This window comes from Bubalus bubalis, chromosome 3, assembly GCF_019923935.1.
Source record: "Bubalus bubalis isolate 160015118507 breed Murrah chromosome 3, NDDB_SH_1, whole genome shotgun sequence".
In the NCBI taxonomy this organism is placed as follows: domain Eukaryota; kingdom Metazoa; phylum Chordata; class Mammalia; order Artiodactyla; family Bovidae; genus Bubalus; species Bubalus bubalis.
In genome coordinates, this window is record NC_059159.1 from 172,079,743 (window position 1) to 172,099,835 (window position 20,093).

The window sequence follows — 20,093 nt, forward strand, 5'->3', positions numbered from 1 at the left end:
CTCTGGTATAAGAGAAAAGAATACTGAAATGGGGAATTAGGAAACTTGGGTTTTATCCCAGTTCTGCTGAGAGATTTCTACACATTACTTCCCCTTTCTAGAGCTCATTTTCTTATTTTTAAAATTAATTGTGAAAAAGTATAAACTTGTGCTTTAAAATTATAATTCCAAGACTTCGTTTTGAGAGGCAGAGAGGCCTGTTGCTACAGTTAAGCAGAGTTAATGATAAAAGAGAACGCTGGTGGGGTAGGGACTGGATCGGCGTGTGTTCTGCAAAGGTTGAGTTTTAGATTCCTGCCTCAAGATGTGGGAGAGAAAGCTGAACATTTGAGAGTAGAATTTCGGAGAGGAGTCAGGACTAAAGGAAGAGCCTGAGCAGACAGCTTCACAGGGGGAAGGTGAACTGATCTCACCCCCCAAAATAAGTATGAGTGAAATGGGAGCTATTATTCAAATTAGAGAGGTGATAAGGACTCTCTTTTCCCAATCTTATCTTATCTAGCACGCATAAAGCAGACCCTATTAGAAGTTTGAGATATCATATTTGCCATAAAAATGTAAATAGTATAAAATTTAACCCCATTCTTCACCAAATTAATAATTTGGAACAAAATATAAGGCAACGTGTAACTGAAAATATGGCGTCCAGCATCCCCGTGATTGGATGAATGAATGTCACCAAAAGTGGAGAACTCTGGCTCACAGATGCAAATACTCTGTCAACACGACGGAAAAGGGCCTCCTGAGTGGAGAGTGTCTATGAAACGTTGCTGGAGCCGTGATGACTGGTTGCCATGGCAACTGTTTCACCCATGGAACAGAAACCTTCCTTTCAAGAAGCCTTTGCCTGCTGCCAAAGACAGCAATCCTTCCCAAAGGCATTTTGTTCCAAGAGAAGGAGAGAAGTGAAATCCTTTTTTCTTTTCTTGTGAATACAACAGAGAAGTTGTAAAAAGCTAAATGCACGAAAGAGACCCTCTCAATATAGACGCTGTGCTGGCATTTTCTTCAACCAGGAGAGTGTGCATTTGAAGGCAAAGAACTTCTCACATGAATAAGCACTACACAGCTACATTTGGAATTTGTCCAACCCAGCTTCAGCATCATAAAGCCAAAAGCATGTTCTACCTGGGTTTTTTTGAACATTCTGTCCCCAGTTTATTTAAAACAAACAAAAGAGAACGGATACAGTACTGAATACCATATCTCTATTGCTTTCTTTTGTAGACTAACAATCTGGAATGCAAATTAATACGTTTTTGATGCGAGCCCTTTTATGCATAGCAGCGTTGTGGAAATACTGGAAGGTGCTTTGGGATCAGGTAGTCCTATATTCTTGCTTTACAGAAGAGGCCTGGAGAAGTGAGGTGATTTGCTGATAGTTACCTGAGTCCTTCATGGCAGAAGCTGCCCTCAGGAGTCTAGCTATCCTACCCCAAAGCCCTTCCTGTGCTCACTCGGGGTGCCTCCCTGTATCCCACACATTGATTCTCGCTTTGCCCAGAATGAGTTTGTTCATACCTCCCCGCAACACATGTTAGGGACTTAGACAGTGATCACACTCCGTCTGCCAGGAGAGGCACCCGAAGGAGGAATGGCGGCAGTGGGGTTGCACGAGAAAGCGTGGCCTCGGCAGGACCTCAGGGAATGAAGAAGGGTGTGGAGGGGGAGCAGAGGGCAGAGCTTGGCCCAGGACAGAAGGCGGGGCTTCACCAGCTGATGAGGGGACCCTGAGAGGAGAGGGACCGGCCTGGGATCACAGACAAGGCTGGGAGACGAGATCGAGCAGCTGAGAAGCAGCGTTCCTTAAGGCTGGTGGTCTCAGAAAACGCTGCCTGAGGCAGGTGACTCGGAAACTGGACTGGGCGGCATGCTCTGCCTCTGACTGTGAAAACTTGGCAGGTTCCTTCACCTCCTGGTGCCTCAGCTTCTTTACCACTAAAATAAGGGGATTACTATATCGTTCCTAAAATCCTTTTCAGCTCTAATCTATGACATAACTGCATGGGATTTCTAAATTACCCATTCTGAATGCTTTGCATCATGTGTGATAACAAGTATAAACAGCAAAATACCAGCCATAGAAATCACTGTTGTTGAGAACAGGAAGAATTAAGAAAATAGAACAGAACAGGAGGTCCTCAGGGGTGGGAGAAAGAAGAAGGAATAAGCCTGTGTTCTAGTTCTGGCTCTTCCGCTGCCTGATTCACTCTGTGTGGTCACCAAGTTATATAGGCATATTTTCATAAACATTTTGGGATGGTGGCTTGGTAAGCAAAACAATGGCCCACAGAGGTGTCCATCTCTTAATCCCCAAACTTGTGAATCTGTTACCTTAAATAGCAAAGGGGACTTGCAGTGTGATTAAGGTAAGGCTCTTGAGCCAGGGAGAGTCTCCTGAATATCCAGGTGAGTCCAATATGATCACAGGGGTCTTGATAAGGGAAAGAAGCAGGAGAATCAGAGAAGGAGATATGATGGTGGAATCAGGGGTTTGAGTCAGAGGGAGATACTAAAAGATGCTATGCTGCTGGCTTTGAAGACAGAGGGAGGGAGGCTCAAGCCAAGGAAAGCAGGTGTCTCTAGAATCTGGAAAAGGCTCCCCTGGAGCCTCCAGAAGGAACAGGGCCCCAATAACACCTTGATTTGAGGACTTCTGACTTCCAGAATGATAATACATTTAAGTTAAGTCATTGTGTGTGTGTGTGTGTGTGTGTGTGTGTGTGTGTGTGTGCGCGCACGTGCTCAGTTGCTCAGCTGTGTCAAACTCTGAGATCCATGGACTGCAGCCTGCCAGGCTCCTCTGTCCATGGACTTTCCCAAGCAAGAATACTGGAGTGAGTTGCCATTTCCTCCTTCAGGGGATCTTCCCAACCCAGGGATTGAACCTGCTTCTCCTACATTGCAAGTGATCTCCTGCATTGGCAGGTGGATTCTTTCTACCTCTAAGCCACCTGGGAAGCCCCTGTAAGTCATAATATTTATGGTAAATTGTTACTAGTAGCAACTAGGGTCAAATCAGGCCTTGGAGTTAGTCTGCTAAGGGTAATCTTAGCCCTGGCTACCATTAGAAGACCCTGCAGGGGGTGAGGTCAGACAGAGTTCTGCAGAGTTCTAAAAGCTCTCCAGATGAGTTCAATGTACAACCTGATTTGGGAACCACTGGCTGGCTGCTCGGAGAATGCAATGCAACCCAGTCCAGTACTCTTGCCTGGAAAATCCCATGGACGGAAGAGCCTGGTGGGCTGCAGTCCATGGGGTAGCTAAGAGTCGGACAGGACTGAGTTACTTCACTTTCACTTTTCACTTTCATGCATTGGAGAAGGAAATGGCAACCCACTCCAGTGTTCTTGCCTGGAGAATCCCAGGGATGGGGGAGCCCGGTGGGCAGCCGTCTATGGGGTCGCACAGAGTCGGACACGACTGAAGCGACTTGGCAGCAGCTTAGCAGCAGGCTGGCTGCTAATGACCAGGGATTTTGTTGGGCGAACATGATTTTTCTAAGTAAAAGAGTGGGAGTTGCTTCTGAGAGAATGCTTTGCTCTTTTCCTAACACTTATATATCATAATCTACCTTTCTGGAAGACAAATTAATAATATAGTGTTCGAATTAGAAACAGGCCAAAAAATGGGAGAGAAAAGCGTACATGAGCAAAACAAAACTGTTCTGTAGAGTAAGTAGCTGTTTAAGAATACCTGGTGTATTCCACATGAAAAAAAAGGGAACAATTTCACATCTTCTGGACATCTTTATCATTCAAAAAGATTTGGGGAGAGAAAGCTCTGGCAGAAGTGAAGCTTGAGGTCTACCGTCCCCCCGGTGGACGCGGGCTCACCTGGCGCAGGCCACTATACGCTTGTATTCTGAGCCGCTGTAGCCGAAGGCTGGCACACAAAACAGACAGACAGACAAAAATAAGAGGAAACTGTTCTTAGCTTGTTCTGGAACACGTCAGAGCAGAATCATTAATGAGCACACTTAGAAATTATTTGAGATTTGGAAGTTGGCACTTTTGATGATTTTAATGGAAACTCTGGTTTTAATGGAGCGGTCAACTGGCTCCTGAGAATCCAGGAACTGTGGAAATCATTAGAACAGTTCTCTGCTCTCCAAGAACTTAATAAGGAAGGAGGCATTTAAGGTGGATCTGTGTTGGTAACGTGTCTGGGGAGGTGGCAGGGAGGAAGGGCCCATATCTAGATTCTCTGGTAGTTGGAAATTTCCTGCAGGAACAGGACTCGGAGTCACAAACAGAAGCTATCGGGCAGAGGAAAAGTACACTCCCTGGTCCCAGGGCATGGGTCAAGGAGGACTGGGGTGTTCAAGCGGCCTTGCTTCTAGACTGGGACGGGAGAACCAGCCCATCAGAAGAGGGATGTGAGGGCCATGTGTAGAAAAAAGACAAGTGCATTAAGAAAGACTCATTGGTCCTGAAGAGACCAAGCAGAAGATGGAGACAGAGAAATGTGCATTTGCCAGACTCCTAGGGATACAGAAAGGGTATGGGATAGAAGCCCAGCAGACTGATGAGAGAAATTCAGGGCTTGAGGATGGAACACAGACATAAAACTATTAACAGAAATCCAAGGTTCTGAAAGTAGGCCCTTACTGCCTGTTACATTCTTCTCTTCCTTTTAAAGACTTTATTGAATTTGTTACAATATTGCTTCTGTTTTGGGTTTTTTTCTTTCATGTTTTGGTTCTTTGGCTGGAGGCATGTGGGATCTTAGTTCACTGAGCAGGGGCTGAGCCGGCAGCAGGCAAAGCCTTACCCACTGGACTACCAGGGAAGGCCCTAGTCACACGCTTTTCCCCCTTAGCTTTTATTTTTAATTGATTTTTATTTGGAGGATTGCTTTACAACAGTGTGTTGGCTTCTGCCCTGCAACATGAATCAGCCAGAAGTATCCATGTCTCTTCCCCTGAACCTCCCCTCTGGCCCCCGCCCCATCCCACTTCTCTAGATCCTTGTTACATATTTAAAAGTTTTCTTTAGTCAAAAAAATTTCTGGATCAACAGTGGATACATTTAACCTAGTTATTGTTAGTTAGTATCAGTTTCCAACTGTTATTAATGAGCTACCTCTATTATAATAAATGGCAGCTATGTTTACTCAGATGTCAACCTATTAAAGAATTTGAATGAGAAATTACTTTAGCACATTTTTCCTAATCAGAGAAGCTCTTCGGTATTCTTTATGCTTAGCCAACATTATAGTGTAAATCATGCTGTTTTACCTTCAATTTCCCGGGTTTCAATTTTCAAATGGAAGCTGCAAACTTCCTCCGAGGTGCTGATTTTGTGGACCACAGTTTTTACCTACGTGGGGACAAGTAAACAAGAGGACTGTTTAAAATGGGGAGTGGAAAAGGCATTATGCAGGACTGCGGCCGAAAACGGGGTGCGGGTGTTCTCATCACCCAGTGCACACGGGATGACTCACAGACCCATTTTCTCAGCACCTGGACTTCCGGCAAACGCCACGATTTGAAACATAACTGAGAAGCCCAAAGTAAGCTAAAAATGGTCTCTCTCCAGGCAGAACCTTGGTCCAAAGTCCACGCAGTCAACTCTGAGCACCTCACTCTGCAGGCAAGTTTTTAAGACTTTCATCCCTGCGCCTGTTCACTCTAATTTTACACAGAGCACCGCAAGGTCATGAAGTATGGTTTTCTCAGCCCACAAACCACCGTGGGAACAACAAATTACAGTGTTCACGGAAGGGCAGGGCTGCCGCCAGGAGCAGGTGTAGGGAGGGCGACCGGAAGTGACCACAGCGGACCGTGCATCTGCCCACCGGCACGCGGCTTACAAACAGTCTCTGAAGGAATGAATGTACTAGAGATGAGCGCACAAGTAAATAACCAGGAGAACGTTAATTTATGCTCAGAACATGTAGTTTGTATTATTTCAGGCCTTTGGCATTTACAGCTTAGTTTTCCTAAGCTGTTTATCTGTGTCCTTGCAGCCTGTGGTTAAAAATAGAAGACACTTAAGGCCGTACATATACACATTAGTCAGCAGTGATGCTGGATAAATGAGATGTAACTGTTACTAACCTCAGTATCCATGTATATACGTGTGAATGTATACATACATACACATGTCATATACATATACATGTAAACATAAATATTATTTATCTCTATACAACTATGCACATACACTTATATATAATTTCTAGAAATACACACACATATGAAGATTAACAGCCATTTTCAAAAAGAAACTGTGGGGATAGCTATCAAGATAACCAGAAAGAATGGTAAATGACTCTTACCTCAGTTATGGTTACCCCAGCCCAGATTTCCATAACTTTGTGTCAAAGTCTCTTTCTTTTAGATTACTTACTATAAGCTGACATATAACCTCAATCAAGTTGTTCTCCACAAAACACTCACATGCACTGTAGCCAAGCCACTGCTTTGTCCGGTACTTAGGACGACGAGGTCATCATTGAGAGGTACCTGGAAAGAGTTTTGCATTCAGTACTATTCCTCATGCTTATTTACTTTGCACAAAAGGCTGTGGAAAGCAACAACTATTCCCACTTATTTGTATGTTTAAATATGCCTTAAATAATCTAAAATGTGGTAATTAAAAAAATACATACCAGCATCTATATACCGATAGCTACTATTACTGATACGGAACCTAGTTTTTCCAAAGTATCTTTTCCCTTGGGAAATTCTCATTGGCCATCAGGGTTTTCGTTTTTAAAAATCCAGTAGTGGCAAAGGACACGGGGTAGGTTGTTGGGCGGCCTGCAGACCGTATCCTGTTCAGCCACAGTCTGCATGTGTGGCCAGGGTCGTTGGAACCACTGGCAGATTCCCAAGTGGCCTTCTCTCTTACTCTTCTGCCAACCTTTGTGTGTGCTGGTCGCTGCGTCTGGAACACTCTTCACTTCTCTTCGCCCGGCTAACTCCTTCTGATTCTTCCAGATTTACCCTGCCCATTGGATGCATTTGAAAAACGGCCCTCACCTCTCAGCCTGGCTCAGGAGGCTCCCCTCTGTCCTTCCGTGAACCTAGCAAAGGTCTTAGTTTTCACTGTTTGTTGAAATGACTGTCTCCTCTACAGCACAAGGGTTCTTTGTGCTTTACTTTTGGATCCTCAGCGCCCAGCGCAGAGCAGGCGTCTCTGCTTAGGACACACTAGGCACTCATCTTGGGTTTAAGGGGTGAATAGTTGCATTTGTATAAGAAGGGCAGAACAGGTTATCTCAAAGGCCCCATCCAGTTATAAAATATTACTTTAAAAAATCCTTTATTTACCTCTATTGGCCTCCCAAGGAAATACTTCTCTGACATCTTATAGTGGTAGAGGTCACCTTTATTCTTGTAAGACACTTTGACATCCATGTTCAAGCGGAGTTTTCTAACCAGGAGTGAATACTCTGTCAGGCCCTCGATGGCATTAATTGTATCCTATCAACAAACAGCAAGGTTCAAAAATAGGTTTACTCATTTACATACCCCCTGTTTACAAATACACTTTCTTACGAGAAGGTGAGTCAGCGCTGTCTGGAGATGAAACTCCGGGTGACTGAGTGGAACTAGTTAAGGGCCCCTGTGAGGAGGGGGAGGAAGAGTCTCCCTCCGCCAGTGAGGATGCTCCTGGTTGCAGGACAAGAAAGCAGTGTGGCTCACATCCGGGTTCTCCATGTGTCTTGAGCACGTGACCTCAGGCAAGTCATCCTTTCCAGAATGCCTCCAACTCCTTGAACAACTGTGGATTTCCTTCCCATCCTCATATCTACACTTAACTAGCCCCACAGGGAAGACATAAGGCATCTCCCCCTTCTCATCATTCTGTTCAGTGTTCTTCCCTTCTGCTCCTTAGAGCATTCTTCTCAATTGGTGATACTTCATGTAGAGTTTATCATGGGCTTCCCCCCACTGCGATGTGACACTCTTGGGGGCAACAGTACATCTTTCTTGGCATCCGCCACATTTAGCAGGTACGCACATGGTAGTTATTCAACAAATATTTGCTGAAGGAATAAATGTGTGCGTGAGTGCTAAGTCGCTTCCAACTCTAAGTCGTGTCCAACTCTACGCAACCCTATGAACTGTAGCCTGCCAGCCTCCTCTGTGCATGGGATTCTCTCCGCAAGAATACTGGAGTGGATTGCTATGCCCTCCTCCAGGGGATCTTCCTGACGTAGGGATCAAGCCCATGTCTCTTATGTCTCCTGCATTGGCAGGCAGGTTCTTTTTACCCTAGCGGAATGAACTTAATTTTTCTAGATCTTGTCTTCCTCGTCTACAGAATGGGGAGATGTGGTTGAATCAGAGAGAGCAGATTTGTGACTGCCTTCTCTCCCATGTCCAAGCAGCCAGTGCTCATCAGTGGGGTCCTCTTTTCTATAAGCCTCCAGTTGTGCCCATGGCGAAACCCATTTCCTTCCCCTGATTAGAATTAGATGATCACCAACAGCACCCTGAAGGACCCCTCTAGCTCTACAGTTTATATACTGACACACACACCCTGTCATTGCCCAAGCATCCGGGAAACAGGGAAGATGCTAACATTTGAGATAAACTTGAGTGTAGATGTACACTATACAACGACATGGTAGCTATAATGCAAAATACACATACTCAAGTGAGTTCACACTGGTAGCTAGACAGATAAACATGCGAATAATTGGCATTCCTCTTACTTTTCACTTAGTATTGTGGAAAGGAACCTCGGCGCCTTTATTTATGTGGCAGCCACTGTTTCTTGTATAGGGTCTAATAGAATTGCGGATGACTCTCCTAGCCCTTCATGGTAACTAGGAGTCGTAAAGGCAGCTCTGGGCTTGGCGTTTGGAGGTGTGAGCTCTGACGCGGCTCTGCCGCTAGCTCTGTGAGCGCTCCTCCTGGCGCTAATCCCCCTCTGCGTGACAAGGGCGTCCATGCAGACGTTCCTTCCGGCCCTGATTCTACTCATTTATTCACACCTTTAGCGCGCTCGTTTGGTGACAGAACCACGGAGGCCGGAAGGAGTGTGGAGTGCGCGGTGTGGGAGGCACTAGGGGCATCTCCAGGAAGATAACACCAGAGAAAGAAACACCACCTGGGTTGAATAAAAGCCACCTCCGTATCTCTGCTCTTCCGATAGCCATTTGATGACTGGATTCACGTAATTCATGTCTTTCAAGTTCAGACTGATGAGTAAGGCGTAGGCCGTGGTTTCTACCATACGAGCTGTGCCAGTGTTGGGCACAAAGCTGTCTCTCTGCTGAAGATCATCTTTCCAGAAACGATAAATGGGTGGATTACCTAACACCAACAAATCACACTGGTAAGTATCATGAAAAATGTGAATTTGGCATCACAATTCTAGCAGGTTTCTAGAAGTTTCTTCTGGTAGTGGCCTTCTGGTTTCCAAGTTTCCTATTCTTTGTAAGAAGAATTTTCTCAAGGTGACCAATACAAACAAGATCTCTTAATACAGGGCTGTTTTAATCTATAATGGAAAAGAATTTAAATATGAGCACATAGACAGACAGACAGATAGATGATAGACAGCTGAATCTCTTGGCTGTACACCTGAAACTTACACTGTAAATCAACTATACTTCGATAAAAATAAATAAAAAAAAAACAAGGCTGTTTGTCTTTATTCATAAACGTCAACATGGAACATCTACATGTACCACATGTACTTTTGTATGGTAGAATGGAAAGGGCAGTGAACCGGAATTATTAATAGTATCCAGGTTCTAGTCTCTACTCGGCTACTAACAGACCTGTAAACTTGGATGGGTTCTTTTCATTCTGTGAGTCTTTCAGTTCCCTGAAGAATAGATAGTGCTTTCTTCCTTGCAGTGAAACTCAAGGGAGATACCAAATGTAAATGTTTTTATAAACCAAAAAGCACCATATATATATAGATAGATGCATATATATGCTTATTGTTATTATTATTGACACTACCAAAAAAAAAATTAGAGAACTTTTCTCCTTGATAGAAAAAAAAAACTACAGTTAGGAAATTTTGAGCTCACACCCAAACCTTAACTATTCTATCTCCTCCCAATTTGAAACACTGAAGACAATTTCATATAGGCAGCACTTTTCATAAGTTAGTTTCTAGATTATATATGGTTTTTATTGTTCTGTGCTGTGTGTGCTGTGCTCAGTCAGTCAGTCGTGTCCAGCTCTCTGCGACCTCATGGACTGTAGCCCACCAGGCTCCTCTGTCAATGGGATTTTTCAGGCAACAAGACTGGAGTGGGCTGCCATTTCCTACTCCAGGGGATCTTCCCACCCAGGCATCAAACCCAGGTATCCTGCATTGGCAGGTGAATTCTTTACCACTGAGCCACTGGGAAGCCTTATATATCTATATCTATATCTATATCTATATCTATATCTATTTGGAGGAGGAAATGGCAAACCCCTCCAATATTCTTGCCTGGAAAATTCCATGGACAGAGAAGCCTGGTGGGCTACAGTCCATGGGGTCGCAAAGAGTCAGACACAACTGAGTGCCTGAGCACAGTGTATAGATATATATGTGTGTGTGTGTGTGTGTTTACACATAAACATATATATGAGCTTCCTTGGTGGCTCAGACAGTAAAGAATCTGCCTGCAATTCAGGAGACTTGGGTTCGATCCCTGGGGCAAGATCCTCTAGAGTAGGAAATGGCAACCCGCTCCTGTATGGCTTGCCTTGAGAATTTCATGGACAGAGAACCCTGATGGGCTACATAGTCCATGGTTTGCAAAGAGTCAGATACTACTGAGCAACTAACACACACACAAATATATATATGTATGTATATATATATATACACACACACACATAGTCTTTTCAGTATTCTTTCCCTTACGGTTTATCCTAGGATATTGACTATAGTTTCTGTGCTGTCAATAGGACCTTGCTGCTATCCATTCTGTATGTAACAGTTCTTCATCTGCTAACCCCAACCTCCAACTCCATCACTCCAACATCCCCCCCTCAAAATTCTGATGTATCTGTTTACAACTCAGAATTACCTTGCTTACTTGACTTGAGGAACAAAATGTTTTCCCTCCCTCTTAAAGGCTTTTTTTGGAAGGAAGGTTTTGATTTCTAAAGACAGTTCCAGTTCAAACATTATGTAAACTAATATATTCCCTTCTAGCTCTTAAATTCTATTATTTTATGATTCATTTCTTATAATACCTAGATATTTCTTTTGTGTTATTTGAAAAATATTATAGAAGTGGTTTTGAAGTATATGTTGAGATTCAGTCATTTTTTAAGTGATGACAGGAGCCAAATTTTGTAGATGGTGATAAACCTTATGTAGTATTTATTAAACTTTTAGGAAACTTCAGCCAGAAGAGGGCTCAGAAGTACCCAACCATGCCAGTGCTGGTCAAGGCACATTGGCCAATGACCACTGCTCCTCTCTATTTCTTTACTCTTGACCCATAGGAAGCAATGTCTTTATTCTTCAAAATGAAATATATGCCTTTTGGTCAGCCTGGTACAATATAAGTTAGGTCATGCACTCTTCTGCTCAAAGCCCTCCAATGACTTCCCTTCTCACTTGAAGTGGAAGTAAAGGTTCTGGGGAATCCCACTGGCCCCCACAGGACCTTGATATGAATAAGACTCAGGAACTGCTTGCTCTGCGTAGAGGCCGATCCAAACCAGGGAGCATGGTTGGGATAGTGGAGCAAAAACTGGATTTCAGCCTTCATTCGCCCATGCTTTGTAGATTACACAGCTGTATACGGGAGTCCCGCAGAGCTCCAGTAATGCCCCCGGGGTCCTGCACTGTGCTTGCTCTCCCTTCCCTTCCCTGACACCCTCCTGCCCTCACCCTCACCTCTCCAGTCACCCTGACCTCCTTGCCTTCCTTGGAGCACCAGGCAAGCTCCTGCCTCAGGCATTTTCCTACACTGTTTCTCTATCAGGAAGTACCCTTCCAGAAAGCCACTGGTTTGCTTTCTCACCTCCTTCAGGTCTTGACCCGAATACCATCTTCTCAATGAGGCTTAAGCCTGACCACCCTGTTTAAAATTACAACCAATCCCCTCACTTTCTCTCCCTTCCTTGCTTTATTTTTCTTCATATCAGTCATCACTAAATAGGTTACTATATCACTGAATAGTCACTATATGCAATGTTTTAGTTATTAATCATGTTCTCTCACTGAACAGAACATAAATTTCATGAAGGCCTGGACTTTTTTCTTTTTTGTCTGTTGCTTTATCCCCAGAGCCTAGAACAAAGCCTGGTACGTAGGAGGTACTCCATACACATTTTTTGAATTAAGGAATGCATAAATATGTGCTGAATGAGTGACTAAATACATGAATAGTAGGGCTTATTACATTGTATTGTGATGTCTTTGTTCCTTGAGGGCAGGGATTCTGTCTCACTCTACTTTGCATGCACCCACTTTTCCCAGAATTAGCAGAGGCTAAATGTTTATTTGGACCATAAAGAAGGCTGAGCGCCAAAGAATTGACCTTTGAACTGTGGTGTTGGAGAAGTCTCTTAAGAGCCCCTTGGTCAGAAAGAAGATCAAACCAGTCAATCCTAAAGGAAATAAACCCTGAATATTGACTGGAAGGACTGATGCTAAATCTGAAGCTCCAATACTTGGGCCACCTGATGTGAAGAACTGACTCATTGGACAAAACCCTGATGCTGGGAAAGATTGAAGGCAGGAGGAGAAGGAGGCAACAGAGGATGAAATGGTTGGATGGCATCACTGACTCAATGGACGTGAGTTTGAGCAAGCTCCAGGAGATAGTGAAGGACAGGGAGGCCTGGTGTGCTGCAGTCCATGCGGTCACAAAAAGTCAGACGTGACTGAGTGACTCAACAGTGTGCTTATTGGACACTTGCTGAACAAATGTCAGAAACGAGTCATACCTTTGACGAAAGCGTTCTTCTTCAGAGCAGAGACAATTGCACGAAACTGTGGGTGTGCTTTATCTCCTAGGGAAAGCGCGTAAGCAGCAATGGCCAGTGTAAAAGAACTCTGGGATGAGAGGGCATTTTCATGCAGAAAGACGTCAGCCTTACTTACAGCTCTGCTGATTTTCTGGAAACAAGAGCAGAAGATACCTAAGCTTCTTTGACAAGATGTTACCTACCAACTGGTGGGATCTACCCCCAGGTTGCACCAGCCCAGGTTGCAGGCAAGATGAAGGGTAGAAAGGAAAATGACCTAGTGGAAATGGATGGTGTTTCCCTGAGGCAAGTCCTTCTGGGAGAAGGAGCAGAGTGTAACCTGGAAAATGAAAATAAGATTGTCCAAATCGGTTTAAGTTTTTGCTTCTGAAGCCTCCCTCCTCGGTAGAGGTTTTTCCATTTAGTTTCTGCTTCCCATGTCAGACCTGGCCTCTGGGAAGAAGAAGCATCAAGTACAGACATGGCTTTCTTCATCCTGCTGCACCCAGCACAGCTGAGACAGAGTCACATTTTCAGAAGTTCTACTAAAGAAACCATCAGCAGCAAAAAAAAACAGCCAAGCTGCCAAAGTGCTTTTTGATCCTAAGGATTCCTGGGAAAATAATCTCTATGCCTCTGCCTGCAGACAACTGAAATAGTTGTTTTGGATAAGTGGATGAGGAGGCGCTATGGTGCGATATTCCTGACTCCTCGTCTGGCACCTTCTCGCCAGCTCCATCTGTCTCTCACTCGCATACCACCAGCCACTGGCAATGTTACTTGTTGATTATTTTGTCTTGTTGAATATATATATATACATGCTAAGTTGCTTCAGTCATGTCTGACTCTTTGCAACCCTATGGACTATGGCCTGCCAGGCTCCTCTGTCCATGGGATTCTGTAGGCAGGAATGCTGGAGTGGGCTGCCGTGCCCTCCTCCAGGGGGTCTTCCCCACCCAGGGATCAGCTGCGTCTCTTACGTCTCCTGCGCTGGCGGCCGGGTTCACTAGTGCCACCACATGTATATATGCGTTTGCTGATTGAGAATTACTTGCTGATTGAGAACTGAACCCATGTCTCCTGTGTCTCCTGCATTGCAAGCAGATTCTCTATCACTGAGCCACCGGGAAGCCCCACATGTGTTTATATATATGTGTGTGCGTATACACACACAGGAGATGTTAGAGATGCACGTTTGATCCCTGGGTCATGAAGATCCCCTGGGGGAGGGCAGGGCAACCCACTCCCGTATTCTTGCCTGAAGAATCCCATGGACAGAGGAGCCTGGCAGGCTATAGGCCATAGGGTCACAAAGAGTCAGACACGACTGAAGTGACTTAGCATGCATATATATATATATATATTTAGGGCTTCCCTGGTTGCTTAGTGCTAAAGGATCCACCTGCTGATGCAAAGATGTGGGTTCAACCCCTGGGTCAGGAAGATGCCCTGGAGAAGGAAATGGCAACCCACTCCAGTATTCTTGCCTGGAGAATCCCATGGACAGAGGAGCCTGGTGGGCCACAGTCCATGGGGTCACAAAAGAGTCAGACACAACTTAGCAACTAAACAATAACAACAGCACACACCTATAACAATTCTCCTGAACTAAACGAAAAACTTATTTCATTTTGTGGTTCAAGTCCTACCAGTCCCCTTGGGTTTTTCCAACTTGGTTCTGTCAGCTGGTTTGAAGGACAGGTCTAATCTACTTCCCAGATCAGGTTCTCATTTCTGTTAATCTTTAGAATCTTCTACGTTGATTCACTTAAGTGGATCCTCTCCTTTCTCCCCTCAGCTTCCAAGCAAATAAACAGCACAACCCCAGGCAGAAAGCATGGTAGGGGGTGTCCTTAGCAGTTCTGAGACCCAGAGCACTTGAGTGCTCAGTATTCCATGTGAGTCCATCCTTTGGCCACCTGATGCGAAGAGCTGAGTCCTTGGAAAAGACCCTGATGCTGGGAAAGACTGAAGGCAAGAGAAGAAGGGACGACAGAGGATGAGATGGTTGGATGGCATCACCGACTCAATGGACATGAGTTTGAGTAAGCTCTGGGAGTTGGTGATGGACAAGGAAGTCTGGTGTGCTGCAGTCCATGGGGTTGCAAAGAGTCGGACAAAACTGAGCAACTGAATTGAACTGAACTGATTCCATGTAATAAAAGAACAGTCCCATACGTAGCGTAAGAGTTAGCAGGGGTAAGAGTAGGATCTCAGGGACATGGGGTCGTCTTCTCATCACAATCAGAAGTCATTTATTCTAATCACAGGTCTACAATTCAGTATCTTGTGACATGCAACAATTAAATTCACCTTCCTTACAGGCCCCGGTTTTCTCAGCTGTCAATGAGTGGGTTGGACTAGACGCTCTTTAGTATCTATCATACGTCTGAATTCCTTAAATTCTGGAGTTTAGGTTATTTTCAAGCCCCCTGTCCTATCCCCTGCTCTGTTCCCTGAATATGGTACAGAAATAGACAATGGGTGTTGGAGAAAGAAAAGACTTACCTCCAAGGGGCATATATCAAAAGCCTTTCTAATTCCAATCACAGCAAAGGCTGTAAGATACAAAGTCTTCTCTCGGGCTTCAACAGGCAAGGTCCCCTAAAAATAAGCAATGTTTTAAAAGGAGAGTGAAATGGTGTCTTTCAAACGAACTGACCTGGCTTGACTCTCCACTTTGGCCTCCCCTCCCTCTCTCTCCCTTCCTGCGGGCCAGCGGGGCCCCTGGCGTTTTCTCAAAGCTCTAAGTTTTACATGCTCTCACTTGCTCCTCTCTCCTCCACCTCTCCACCCTGGAGCTCCACTTCACACCCCTCCACCACGTCCAAGCTCACCTTCTCCTTCAGGACCCTGTTAGAATGCCGCCTCCTCTACAAAGCGCAATTCTTCCTCTGTCCGCCCATATTTTCTCCTCTTAGGGCAGTGACGTTCCAAGGCCGTGTTTCTAAGACCTCCCAGGAGATGACCTTCTACTCATCTCTCCAGCTTCATTTTGTGCCACTCACCCCTGAGTCCTCTAAGTCTCCAGCTCTTTGAATGAACCTCTCTCCACTTCAAGAGAACAGGCACGCTGCTTGCACTACTTGGAACCTTCTGCCTGCCTCCCTCCTCCCTAGCTCCTAGGAACCTGGTCAAATCGTTTTTTCAAATTCCCCAATCTAAGTGAGAGCTCCTGCTTTCAAAGAAACCATATTGACCTTTTCTTAGTGTGAATCACACGCTTGAAATCACTTAATGTCTGACTTTTCTGCTAGATGGTAACAATCGCCATGGCCTCAGTGGTCATACCTGTTTTGTTCACTATTATATCCCTACCAGGCAGCACTTTGCACACATTCTGCACATATTTATTGAATAAATAAATGAACACATAAACTTAAATCTTGATTAGAGTTGTTAGTATCTGTACCCTGCTCTCCCTACCAGTGTGTGAGCTCCTTTGTGGCAGGGGTGCTCTCTGATCCATTCTTCCCACTCTTCCTCCCTCAGGGTCCCCCAAAGAGGCCTTTGCACATTTCAGGTGCTCAGTGAATGGTTGTTGAATGGATATGAACAGCTGGATAGATGGGTGGGATTAAAAAAAAATTGTAGTATCTTCCTTTTCAAATAGCACCTAGATGACGTCAGCTGCCCTCACTTCTCGTGGGAGTCCTAATCGGTCCTAATTATGGGACCCCGGTCAGCCAGGAAGGCCGCTTGTGACATGAAAGGGATTGGATCAGGGCAGGCAAAATAAATACAGGAAAGCTGTTGGATCCTAAAAAATACATTCTAGGAGTAGAAGATGCTGTAGCAGTATTTTGGAGAGATTTTGCAATTTAAACATGTAAGTGGATTCCAATGTCAAACAACACTTTGTTGTATTTCTTAATAAATTGACTCTAACCTTCTTTCTAACAGAGTGTACGTAGGATCCCTTCCATCTTTCACAACAACATCTTACAGCCTTGACCTATGAGAAGGCCTTGAAGTTCAAGTGCAGATTTTGCACCAGGTGCTTGTAGACAAAAGGGCCCGTTTGCCCCTTCTGAGCCCCAGCGCTTGTGCCCGCGACCCACTGCTGGCTGTGACAGCAGGTGTCCAGGACCGTCCTCATCTGACCTCTTGTGAATTATCTGAACAACAGGATGAGAAGACCTTTCAAATTCTCTGCCTGTACACAAGAGAGGTTTCTTGCAGATTGCATATATTTCCCCCTTCTTCTAAAAATGAATGAGAACACAACTCAGATTTTAAATCAAACTATTGTTCACCTGTGCGTTTGGTTTCCTTACCTGTAACTTCACAGGTTGATAGTCGGAATTTTCCTTGAACGATCCATTTTCCAGCTGACATTTCTCAAGCAGCCACAACAAAGAATTACAAATCGAATTTTGGTTCTGATCTACATATTTACTTATTTGTCCAAGTACTCTTAGAGCAAAAGCTGTTAACCTTTGGGACGAAAATCAAATAAATAAACATTTAGACACTGAAGCCCTTTTGGCTTTCAACCTGCAGTGTGTTTTCGTTCATACAGTGTTTATTCTTGAAAAGAAAACATTTCAAAACACGCAATTCCGAAGTAAGATGTTACTATTTCAAAACATCAGGGAAGATATCAGGAAGATCTCCAAAAACAACCAAATGTAAGCAACACATCTTCTGTGAGGGCAGCTTTGTTAGCCTGCGCACAAGCTGAAAACTGGTGCCTGATGATACAAAAATTATTCTCTAACGTTGGATAGCGTTCAAACAAATAGAGTCAAAGCACTGACTCACAAACATGAGATATTGAGGAGCAAAATTATAAAATTCTAGATTGTAAAATTTGTACAAGCTATCTGATCTAAATCCCCACCTGAGGTCTGAATTCTCTTCCCTTACACCCATGGGGGTGTTTATCTCGCTTCCCCTTGAGTTACGCCATTGATGGAGAACTCGCCACCTCTCAAGGAAGCTTTATTTATTATGATGACTTAGTCAAAAAACAAGTTCAGGAGACTTCTCTGGTGGTCCAGTAGTTAAGAATCCACCTGACATGGCAGGGGACACAAGTTCGATTCCTGGCCCCGGAAGATCCCACATTCCTCGGGACTGCTGAGCCCGCCTGCCCTACGGCCCATGCTCAGCAGCAAGAGGGGCACCCACAGCAAGAAACCCTGCGCCTCAGCTAGAGAGCAGCTCCCGCCCCCTGCGCTCAAGGAAGCCGGCGCGCAGAGCGACGACTGGCACCGCCCCAAACAAACCAGCTCAGTCTCTACTAACGTCCCGCAGAGACTGTCCAAGGGGATCGACCTCATGACCCCAAGTGCCTCTTACACCTCCTCTCCTCCTCTCTGATTCCTTCACTCAGCAGCCCAGGGGCCAGAAACCACCAAGACTCAAACCACTTCACTCTCTCCCTTACTTTAAAATTTTGTTTTCCTTTTTCTTTTTAAAATGAATATTATTCTCTTTAATTTTTTATTTTCCCTGTATCTCTAAAAAAATTTTTTTGGGGTATTCATGTGTTGGCCATTTATATATAAATATATATATCTTTGTCTACATTCAAATGGGTATATCTTTCCCCTTCTTTGCTTGTCACTTCTCTTCTTTTCATGGCTATTTGTAAGGCCTCCTCAGACAGCCATTTTAATGCAGAGTTCCAAAGAATAGCATGGAGAGATAAGAAAGCCTTCCTCAGCAATTAATGCAAAGTAATAGAGGAAAACAATAGAATGGGAAAGACTAGAGATTGCTTCAAGAAAATTACAGATACCAAGGGAACATTTCATGCAAAGATGGGCTCGATAAAGGACAGAAATGCTATGGACCTAACAGAAGCAGAAGATATTAAGAAGAGGTGGCAAGAATACATAGAAGAACTGTACATGACCCAGATAACCACAATGGTGTGATCACTCACCTAGAGCCAGACATCCTTGAATGTGAAGTCGAGTGGGCCTTAGGAAGCATCACTACGAACAAAGCTAGTGGAGGTGATGGAATTCCAGTGGAGCTATTTCAAGTCCTAAAAGATGATGCTATGAAAGTGCTCCACTCAATATGTCAGCAAATTTGGAAAACTCAGCAGTGGCCACAGGACTGGAAAAGGTCAGTTTTCATTCCAATCCCAAAGAAAGGCAATGCCAAAGAATGCTCAAACTACCACACAATTGCAGTCATCTCACACGCTAGTAAAGTAATGCTCAAAATTCTCCAAGCCAGGCTTCAGCAATATGTGAACCGTGAACTTGCAGATGTTCAAGCCAGTTTTAGAAAAGTCAGAGGAACCAGAGATCGAATTGCCAACATCCACTGGATCATGGAAAAAGCAAGAGAGTTGCAGAAAAACATCTATTTCTGCTTTATTGACTATGCCAAAGCCTTTGACTATGTGGATCACAATAAACTGTGGAAAATTCTGAAAGAGATGGGAATACCAGACCACCTGACCTGCCTCTTGAGAAATCTGTATGCAGGTCAGGAAGCAACAGTTAGAACTGGACATGGAACAACAGACTGGTTCCAAATAGGAAAAGGAGTACGTCAAGGCTGTATATTGTCACCCTGCTTATTTAACTTATATGCAGAGTACATCATGAGAAATGCTGGGCTGGATGAAGCACAAGCTGGAATCAGGATTGCTGGGAGCAATATCAATAACATCAGATACGCAGATGACACCACCCTTATGGCAGAAAGCGAAGAGGAACTGAAGAGCCTCTTGATGAAAGTGAAAGAGGAGAGTGAAAAAGTTGGCTTAAAGCTCAACATTCAGAAAACGAAGATCATGGCATCCGGTCCCATCACTTCATGGGAAATAGATAGGGAAACAGTGGAAACAGTGTCAGACTTTATTTTTCTGGGCTCCAAAATCACTGCAGATGGTGACTGCAGCCATGAAATTAAAAGACGCTTACTCCTTGGAAGAAAAGTTATGACCAACCTAGACAGCATATTAAAAATCAGAGACATTACTTTGTCAACAAAGGTCCATCTAGTCAAGGCTATGGTTTTTCCAGTGGTCATGTATAGATGTGAGCTGGACTATAAAGAAAGTTGAGAACCAAAGAATTGATGCTTTTGAACTGTGGTGTTGGAGAAGACTCTTGAGAGTCCCTTGGACTGCAGGGAGATCCAAAAAGTCCATCCTAAAGGAGAACAGTCCTGGGTGTTCATTGGAAGGACTGATGCTGAAGCTGAAAGTCCAATATTTTGGCCACCTGAT

General features: G+C 44.4%; 1 protein-coding gene across 1 annotated transcript in view; it reads right to left on the reverse strand.

The window, feature by feature from the left end:
• Positions 1–20,093, reverse strand: part of C5 (complement C5) — a 98,193-nt gene that overhangs the window by 11,827 nt on the left and 66,273 nt on the right. The window contains exons 26-33 of the mRNA XM_006054142.3: positions 17,173–17,332; positions 15,404–15,499; positions 12,875–13,046; positions 9,069–9,274; positions 7,280–7,432; positions 6,404–6,469; positions 5,240–5,321; positions 3,837–3,885 (exon numbers count right to left, since the gene is read on the reverse strand). Of these exons, the coding sequence (XP_006054204.3) occupies positions 3,837–3,885; positions 5,240–5,321; positions 6,404–6,469; positions 7,280–7,432; positions 9,069–9,274; positions 12,875–13,046; positions 15,404–15,499; positions 17,173–17,332 (984 nt within the window). The remainder of the gene's footprint in view (positions 1–3,836; positions 3,886–5,239; positions 5,322–6,403; positions 6,470–7,279; positions 7,433–9,068; positions 9,275–12,874; positions 13,047–15,403; positions 15,500–17,172; positions 17,333–20,093) is intronic.